Source organism: Galeopterus variegatus, unplaced genomic scaffold, assembly GCF_000696425.1.
Source record: "Galeopterus variegatus unplaced genomic scaffold, G_variegatus-3.0.2 Scaffold5559, whole genome shotgun sequence".
NCBI classification, from domain to species: Eukaryota; Metazoa; Chordata; class Mammalia; order Dermoptera; family Cynocephalidae; genus Galeopterus; species Galeopterus variegatus.
Window position 1 is genome coordinate 93600 of NW_007731670.1, and position 9073 is coordinate 102672.

General features: G+C 55.3%; 1 protein-coding gene across 1 annotated transcript in view; it reads left to right on the plus strand.

The window, feature by feature from the left end:
• The window catches only part of TEP1 (telomerase-associated protein 1), a 46353-nt gene that overhangs the window by 23472 nt on the left and 13808 nt on the right, over window positions 1–9073 (plus strand). The window contains 22 exon segments of the mRNA XM_008589634.1: window positions 340–516; window positions 767–887; window positions 1437–1561; window positions 1824–1937; window positions 2034–2151; window positions 2459–2653; window positions 2777–2955; window positions 3048–3201; window positions 3335–3514; window positions 3960–4052; window positions 4306–4438; window positions 4570–4720; window positions 4953–5086; window positions 5243–5331; window positions 5607–5721; window positions 6224–6464; window positions 6635–6758; window positions 7609–7733; window positions 7861–7960; window positions 8179–8334; window positions 8479–8691; window positions 8960–9061. Of these exon segments, the coding sequence (XP_008587856.1) occupies window positions 340–516; window positions 767–887; window positions 1437–1561; window positions 1824–1937; window positions 2034–2151; window positions 2459–2653; window positions 2777–2955; window positions 3048–3201; window positions 3335–3514; window positions 3960–4052; window positions 4306–4438; window positions 4570–4720; window positions 4953–5086; window positions 5243–5331; window positions 5607–5721; window positions 6224–6464; window positions 6635–6758; window positions 7609–7733; window positions 7861–7960; window positions 8179–8334; window positions 8479–8691; window positions 8960–9061 (3139 nt within the window).

Sequence of the window (9073 nt, forward strand, 5' to 3'; positions counted from 1 at the left end):
GGCCCACTGCCTAGTTGCTTACTTCCTTAAAGCTGTAGTTTCTTGATCAGTAAAGTGAAGATACTGATAGTGCTTACCTCACAGTGTTGTCATGAACAAATAATAGGTACATAATAATGATTAACTGAAAAACGAGGGGTGCATGAGAAATGGCAAGTGAGGTTTAAATTCCAGGGCGCTGTGGTTGAGACTGCGGTATTTCTCCAGAGACCTGCTGGGCACCCTCTGCTATCTGTCGTGCCTGGCTTGTTCTCAGTGCTGAAGGGTGATCGTGGCAGGCCTGTGGATTGGATAGTGGGCTGAAGCCTAGACTGAATGCAGTCCTCTGCTCACCCCCAGATGGCGCAGCATCCGGCTTTTTATTTCATCCACTTTCCGAGACATGCACGGGGAGCGGGACTTGCTGCTGAGGTCCGTGCTGCCTGCACTACAGGCCCAAGCGGCACCCCACCGCATCAGCATTCTCGGCATTGACCTGCGCTGGGGCATCACTGAGGAGGAGACCCGCAGGAACAGGTGTGGGGACCACAGGGAAGAGGGGCTGGGTCAGGGACGAGGTGCTTGAGTGATGGAACTGGGGTGGGCAGGGTTGGGGCTGCAGGAATGGATGAGGGCGAGGGCAGGAAGTTGCCCTGGGATGTTCACAGGAGCAGCCTGTCTTCACTTTGCTCGGTGCGAGCCAGGGCCCAGTCTCCCTGTTTGTGCTTGTGTTCCCCAATCCTGTGCCCCCAGAGACTACTGCATGTCCCCATAACCATTTCTGCAGACAACTGGAAGTGTGTCTTGGGGAAGTGGAGAACTCGCAGCTGTTTGTGGGGATTCTGGGCTCCCGTTATGGCCACATTCCCCCCAACTACAGCCTCCCTGACCATCCTCACTTCCGCTGGGTAAGGTAGACAAGGTTGGAGGAGAGGCTGGGGAGGAAACAGGTTAGGGCAGGAGTGGGGAGGAACCACAGTTTGTCAGGAAGCCCAGGACTATGCACAGGCTAGTTCTTGAGACTTGAAGTGAAACTCAGGCAGAAGATTCTGTGAGTTGACCAAGTGCTAGATGAGGAAATTCCTTTGAGAAGTACCTCCAGGGTTGGCCAAGGGATGTAACAGGTGAGAGAGATCTGTTTAGATTTTGCCATCAGATGGATCCGGGGTCTGATCTCCCTTCCATCATTTACAGGTTGTGCAGCTTTGTGGGGAGCAGCTTAATCTTACCTAGCCTCAATTTCCCCACATATCTTTAAGCGACAGCATCTACATTGCAGGACTATCAACACATAACAGGCATTCAATAAATGGTAGCTGTTAGCTATATTTTATTGCTTGTGTCTAGAGGGAGGAAGAAACTTTTCTGAAGTAAAGGGCTCTAGGGCCATGGAAGGTCTCAAGGGCGGGGTTAGTGTGACCTAGGACTGAACCCGCCTGTCTGCCCTCTCCCTGCAGGCCCAGCAGTACCCTTTAGGGCGCTCTGTGACAGAGATGGAGGTGATGCAGTTCCTGAATCGGGGCCTCCGCCTGCAGCCCTCTGCCCAGGCTCTCATCTACTTCCGGGATTCTAGTTTCCTCAGGTACCTTCTGTTGCCTCTGGGGCCAGGCGTACACAGAAGGCCAGACAGGCTCAGTGGCCATGTTTTCTCTCCCCAACATTCAGAGTATAGGAGGGGGAGCTAGGGGAGAGAAACAGGACTCAGGGGGCATGCCTTTGCAGCTTCAAATCAACCTTGGAGCTGAAGTCAGGAGGTCTCCACTTGAGGAGTTTCTTGTCACATGGTTGGTGGAGGGAGACTGGGGTCTGAGTCTGGCCCTACTCTTGGGTTGTTTGGTGGTCAGCTCTGTGCCAGATGCCTGGAAATCTGACTTTATTTCTGAGTCTGAAGAGGCTGCACATCGGATCTCAGAACTGAAGAGTTACTTGAGCAGACAGAAAGGGATTACCTGTCGCAGGTGAGCTGGGGGAGGTTCAGAGCACCTGTACAGAGAGATGGGGGGTTGGGGGGCCCAAGCCTGCTCTGACTCTGGTTGTGCTTGCTTTGCCCACAGATACTCCTGTGAGTGGGGGGGTGTCACAGCTGGCCGGCCCTATGTTGGGGGGCTGAAGGAGTTTGGGCAGTTGGTTCTGCAGGATGTGTGGAATATGATCCAGAAGCTTTACCTACAGGTCAGTAGGAGCACTGATGGCCAGAGGAGTGGAGAAAGGGGTAGGGCAGGGTGGTCTAGGCAGTCTTGAATGGGAACTGACGTGGTAGGGGCTCTGGGAGTTTTAAGCCTGGATGGAATATGATCCAGAAGCTTTACCTACAGGTCAGTAGGAGCACTGATGGCCAGAGGAGTGGAGAAAGGGGTAGGGCAGTGTGGTCTAGGCAGTCTTGAATGGGAACTGACGTGGTAGGGGCTCTGGGAGTTTTAAGCCTGGGGGTCCTGAGGAGCATGGAAGCACATATAGTCACTGCTCCACGTGCCCTCAGCCTGGGGCCCAGCTGGAGCAGCCAGTGTCCATCCCAGATGATGACTTGGTCCAGGCCACGTTTCAGCAGCTGCAGAACCCACCGAGTCCTGCCCGACCACGCCTTCTTCAGGACACAGTGCAGCAGCTGATGCTGCACCGTGGGAGGCTGAGCCTGGTGACTGGGCAGTCGGGACAGGGCAAGACCGCCTTCCTGGTACAGAGTCTCTGGGACCTGGGCAGGAGGGAGGGCAGGAGGGCTGTATGGGCTCAGGAGGGGAGGCAGAGGGAGCTTGTGCATGAAAAATGTGACCATGTTTTCTGTTCCTGTCCCATGTAGGCATCCCTTGTGTCAGCCCTGCAGGCTTCTTCTGATGGGGCCAAGGTGGCCCCCTTAGTCTTCTTCCACTTTCCAGGGGCCCGTCCAGACCAGGGCCTTGCCCTCACCCTGCTCAGACGCCTGTGTACCTATCTGCATAGCCAAGTGCAAGAGCTGAGCACCCTCCCCAATACCTACCGGTGTGTACCCTTCATCAGCCCAGCCTTGTTGATGGTCCCATGCCCTGCCCCTGCCCCTCTCTCCTGCTGACCTTGACTCCCTCCACACACAGAGGCCTGGTGTGGGAGCTGCAGAGGCTGCTGCCCAAGTCTGCTCAGGCCCTGCAACCTGGCCAGGCTCTGGTCCTGATCATTGATGGGGCCGACAGGTTGGTGGATCAAAATGGGCAGCTGATCTCTGACTGGATCCCAAAGACCCTTCCCCGGGTAAGTGTGAGGAGGAGGTGGGGGTGGGAGGCAGGTTGGGGAGAAGGATGGATACAGTCAGGAGGAGAGGGACCTATCTAATGTGGTTCTCCTTTTCTTTCTACCTCCCTGCCCCTTTGCCCAAATGTCACAGAAAGTACACCTGGTACTGAGCATGTCTAGTGACTCAGGCCTGGGGGAGACACTTGAGCAGAGCCAAGGTGCCCACGTGGTGGCCCTGGGGACTCTGGAGCCATCTGCCCGGGCCCAGCTAGTGAGAGAGGAGCTGGCTCTGTACGGGAAGCGGCTGGAGGAGTCGCCTTTTAACAACCAGGTTGGATCTAGGCCAGTGTTGTTGGGCACGTGGGCCAAATCTAGGAGCCCAGATGACCCGGGTGCTGAGGCTGCCAGCTGCCCCGACCAGGCCCAGTCCTTCATTTTCTCAGGAACTCTTTACCAGGGGAAGTGGTTAATAAGATAACTGATTCCTTATAGTATCACCCAGCCTTTTGCCCTGGTGAATGGCTTCTCTGGGGCCTGTACGGGTGAAGGGACAAGCAAAACTGTTCTTATCAGGTGGGGTGGGGTGAGCCATGGGGGTGGCTAGGCAGGGCAGTGTAGGGGAGGGATGGTTGTGTCCTGAGGGATGGCCGCGTGCCTGTCCCCTGCTGGGGACTCTCAGAGGAGGAGCTGCCTTGCAGAGGGTGTGGTGCTGGGACAGAAGGCTGGCTGTGGGCAGGCTCTCTGGTCCCCACACTGAGTCCTCTGAGTCTCATCAGATGCAGCTGCTGCTGGTGAAGCGGGGCTCAGGTCTGCCACTCTACCTGCGCTTGGTCACCGATCACCTGCGGCTCTTCACGCTTTATGAGCAGGTCGGTTGCTCCTCATCTTCTAAGTCCTAATCCCACTTTCCCTTCTCCAGTCAGCTTCTTTGTCTCATCCCCAGCCCTTATCCTTTGCCGTCTTCTTATCACTCATTCCACCCTCACTCGCTTCACCCCCACCTGTTTCTCTGTAACTTTTCATCATCCCTTCCCACTGTTCTTAACACTGCCCTCTCCCGTCCCCCACAGCCACAGCTCCTTCTCTCCCTCCCCACTGAGCCCGGTCTCCCTCTGCTCCCAGGTGTCTGAGCGGCTCAGGACCCTGCCTGCCACTGTCCCCCTGCTGCTGCAGCACATCTTGAGCACCCTGGAGCAGGAGCACGGCTCCGATGTCCTTCCCCAAGCCTTGGCCTCCCTTAAGGCCACACGTAGTGGTCAGTGGTTGGGCTGGGTTTGTAGGCTAAGGCTGAGGAGCCTCAGCAGGCAGTGCAAGGAGGGACTAGGTGTCATGGGGATTGGTGTGCTGTGTGGTTTGGTGAGGGCCTCAGAGAGCTTGGGTTTTCAGGTCTGACTGTGGACCAGCTGCATGGAGTGCTGAGTGCGTGGCGTATACTGCCCATGGGGACTAAGAGCTGGGACGAAGCAGTGGCTGCTGGTAGCAGTGGAGACCTCTACCCCATGGGCCCATTTGCCTACCTAGTCCAGAGTCTGCGCAGGTACAGGTGCCCCCAGCTCAGCTTCTACCGACCTCACTCTGCCTTCCCGTCTTTGAGTCAGCGACCGTGGGATCCTTTCTTCATCCTGCCCTTCCCTAGTTATATCCCCAACACCTGTCGCCCAGGCCCTGCATGAGCTGTTGCTCCAGTTGCCACTGTTTGAGGTGGAAATGGGAGGCCACTGCTATGCCAGGATGCTCACTGACAGGCCTCCTCCCTCTCACGAGGACAGTTTGTTAGGGGAGGGCCCCCTGGAGCGCCCTGGTGCCCGGCTGTGCCTCCCTGATGGGCCTCTGAGAACAGCAGCTACACGTCGCTATGGGAAGAGGCTGGGGCTGGAGGAAACGGCACACACCCTCATTGCAGGTGACTGCAGCCCAGGTCAGCCGGGCATGGGGTGTGGGGCCTGGGCCAGCACCACCTGCTGGTGCTCCCCATCTGCTGTCCACCCCAGTGCGTTGGTGACTCCTCCTGTAGCCTGAGGGATATGATCTGAGACCTTCTCAATGTCTGTTTTTATAGCTCAGCTCTGGAAGATGTGTGACCCTGATGCCCCAGGCACTTTCCGAAGCTGCACTCCTGAGGCTCTGGGAGACCTGCCTTACCACTTGGTTAGTCCCCAGACCCCACAGACACCTTTCCCCAAGTAACTGCTTCGCTATTCTGAGACCCCTCACATTTATCAACATCACCATCACCACTACCATTACCCCCTCCTCTCAAATTCCCTCTACCTCTCTCCTTTCTGTTTTCCTGCCCTTCTTCTTCAGGTCCTTTGTCCCAGCTCTTGGGTCTAGGTCCTGGCTGCACAGACAGGGTCTAAGACTATACTGTTCCTCCTCACTAGCTCTTCATGTCCCTAATGAATCTAATCTTGCCTTCCTAGCTCCACAGTGGGAACCGTGGCCTTCTTTCAAAGTTCCTCACCAGTCTCCACGTGGTGGCTGCACACCTGAAATTGGGTCTGGTCTCTCGGCTCTTGGAGGCCCATGCCCTCTATGGTGAGATGAGTCACTGGGTGGTTTCTTCTCTGAGATACGGGACTCCTGGGTGTGCGGATGGGGGGGGGGGGGACTCATCAGGAGGTGTAATGGAAAAAATAGTCAAGTTTCCATTCCAAGATGAAAATGCCAAGAGTATAAGCAAATCATTCTCAGGAGTCCTTTTGCTTACTCTCATAGATCAGAGGTCCTTAAACTTTATTTAGTGGGCATGAAATTATTTGAATTGCTGATCCTTGGGTCCCCAGATAGTGGTTCTCTAGGTCTGGAGTGGGGCCTAAAGCTTGGTACTTTTAACAAGTGTTCTTGATATGGGGCCAGAGGGCCACACTTTGAGACTTGCTATTTTATCAGCACCACACTCTAACCAACTAAAACTTACTATTTTTGACACACCATGTGATTCCATTTTTGCTGGGGTTAATGGGGTCCAGGCTGACTCCCTAGTGATCTAGAGGATGCAGAAGGGCTGAGCCCTTCTCAATCTGTCTCTCTTTTGTAGCTTCTTCAGTCCCTGAACAGGAACAAAAGCTCCCTGAGGCTGACGTTGCTGTATTTTGCACCTTCCTTAAGCAGCAGGCTCCAATCCTCAGCCAGTACCCCCTACTCCTGCCCCAGCAGGCAGCCAACCAGCCTCTAGACTCACCTGTTTGCCACCAGGCCCCCCTGCTCTCCCAGCAATGGCACCTCCGGCGCATGCTGCGATGGCTTAATAAGCCCCAGACCATGAGGGATCAGCAAACGTAAGAAGACCCTTTACTCTAGACATTAATAAGCCCACCAGAAAGCAAGCTGCAGCCCTTTCTGAAACTGGAGAATAAAGGACAGATCAGAAGCACTGTGGAGAGTGGGATTCAGGAGCAGAAATGCAGAAACCGATTTCATGTTTGCTGTCTTCCCCTCATTTTTCTAGCTCCAGCCTGACTCTGGCAGTTTCCTCATCCCCCACCGCTGTGGCCCTGTCCCCCAATGGGCAAAGAGCAGCTGTGGGAACTGCCAGTGGGACAGTTTACCTGTTGGACCTGAGAACCTGGCAGGTATGATACTTAAGATGGGGCAGAATTTACCTTCAGAAACCCTCACAGACTGCCCCAAAGCCCTAGACCAGCCAAGACCCATCCTAGACCCACCCACTATCACCCTGATTGATTCTTCTCACATCAGATCAAAGGGATGGGTCAAAAAATCAATCACACAGTAGCTCTTTGCTGCACATCTTTATTCAAGGCATGTACTAAGCATTGCAAGGAACACCGGGCTTAAGACTTTGTTTCTGCCCACCAAGTGGTCAATTTTGTTTGGAAGTAAGACAGAAGGTAAAAAAAGGACCTAAAACATAACCGTGTGACATAATTAAGAGTTCAGTGAGTTGTGTAGTTATGGGAGAGAGAAGGGCAGGCATTCTGCATGTAGTGAGGAGCCTGAGCAAAGACACAGGGGGAGAATGTTTCCTGTAAATTGCTGGGAACGATTGCAGCAGAGGGTGCTTATGGGAGGGTGATAGTAGATTAGGCTGGAGAGATGAGTCGCATAGCCATGGCCTCTCTCTCCCCTCTTCCCACCCATATTATCCTCACCCCCATGTATATGCATGCATGTAATCCCTCTCCCTCAGACCAATCAAAATCTCCCATGACTGGGGAGTAGGTATGAGGTTTGGAGAGAAAGAGAAGATGTGGCCCTACTTGGATCATGAGGCCCCATCTGAACCTGTGCCTGGGCTGAGAATGTAGACAGACAGGGGCAAGCCCTTCTTCTTCTTCTTTTTTTTTTTATTAGTTTTTTTAAGCCCTTCTTGCCTTGGCCTCCTCTCTGGTTGGGGCCCGGGGTAGTGGGACATGGAGGGTAAAGGGTGTTGCCTGAGCTGTGCTTCACCCGCTCTCACAGGAGGAGAAGTCAGTGGTGAGTGGCTGTGATGGAATCTCCTCCTGCTCATTCCTCTCTGACAGTGCCCTCTTTCTCACTGCCTTCAGCGGGCTCCTGGAGCTCTGGGACCTGCAGCATGGTTGTCGGTACGGGGTGCCTCCCACATATCTTGGAGGGGGGCTTTCTCCATTTATCAGAAGCCTCAGGTGAAGGGAACAAGGGGGGAGCCTATGGCCAAGGAGTCCCAGGGGCCTGACTCTCTTCCCGGGATAGGGTGTTCCAGACCAAGGCCCACCAGTACCAAGTCACTGGCAGCTGCCTGAGCCCAGACCGCCGGCTGCTGGCTACCGTGTGCCTGGGGGGATGCCTAAAGGTAATGACTAGGGGGCTGCCGTGGTCTAAGTGACCTAGACTGTGAGTCAGTCATGATGAGGTGTTCTCTTAGCATGGCAGAGACTGCTGACTGCTTGGCCTGAGGAGGCCTTCCCTGCTGAGTGTGGGGACTGGGCAACGTGGCTGCTGGAGCTCTGGGACTAAGAAGCTCAGGCATCTGTATTCAGCACCCTGCCTCCTCTCCTCTCTGTCCTCCAGCTGTGGGACACAGTCCATGGGCAGCTGGCCTTCCAGCACACCTGTACCAAGCCCCTGAACTGCACTGCCTTCCATCCAGAGGGGCAGGTAATAGCCACAGGTAGCTGGTCTGGCAGGTTCAGCTTCTTCCATGTGGACGGGCTCAAAGTCACCAAGGTAAGAAGGTCCTGTGAGGCTCTGGGAAAGGAAGCATAGGAGGACAGGAGTGGGAGATGGGGAATGATGGACATCAGCATTCCGTGTCACTTTGGGCTTGTGCTGAGAGGGGGCCTGACATTTCCATTTCTACCTCCTGCATAGGAACTGGGGGCCCCAGGAGCCTCTGTCCGTACCTTGGCCTTCAATGTGCCTGGGCGGGTTGTAGCTGTTGGCCGGTTGGACGGCACGATGGAGCTGTGGGCCTGGCAAGAGGGGGCACGGCTGGCTGCCTTCCCTGCCCACTGTGGCTTTGTTGCTGCTGCGCTTTTCCTGCGGGCTGGGTGCCAGTTACTGACGGCTGGAGAGGATGGCAAGGTCAGGTTACAGAGAGCTGGCAGGGAGTCCTGAGGACGGAGGAGCAAAGGCAGGGAGTGTTTGGGTGAGGGTGGGCCTTTGTTGAGGAGACTGTGGAGGAGCTTGGATGGCGGGAGCTACAGGGAGAGGGGTGTGGGTGTGTGTGTGGGCAGCCCTCATGAGAAGAGCATCTGGAAGGAGCATCTTAATGGGGGTGTCTGTAACTCTGGTGGTGGGGAGGACTGTGTGGTGGAAGTGGGTATCTTTAAGCCCTTTTCTCGGCCTCCAGGTCCAGGTGTGGTCAGGGTCTCTGGGTCGGCCCCGTGGGTGCCTGGGTTCCCTCTCTCTCTCTCCTGCCCTTTCCGTCGCTCTCAGCCCAGATGGTGACCAGGTGGCTGTTGGG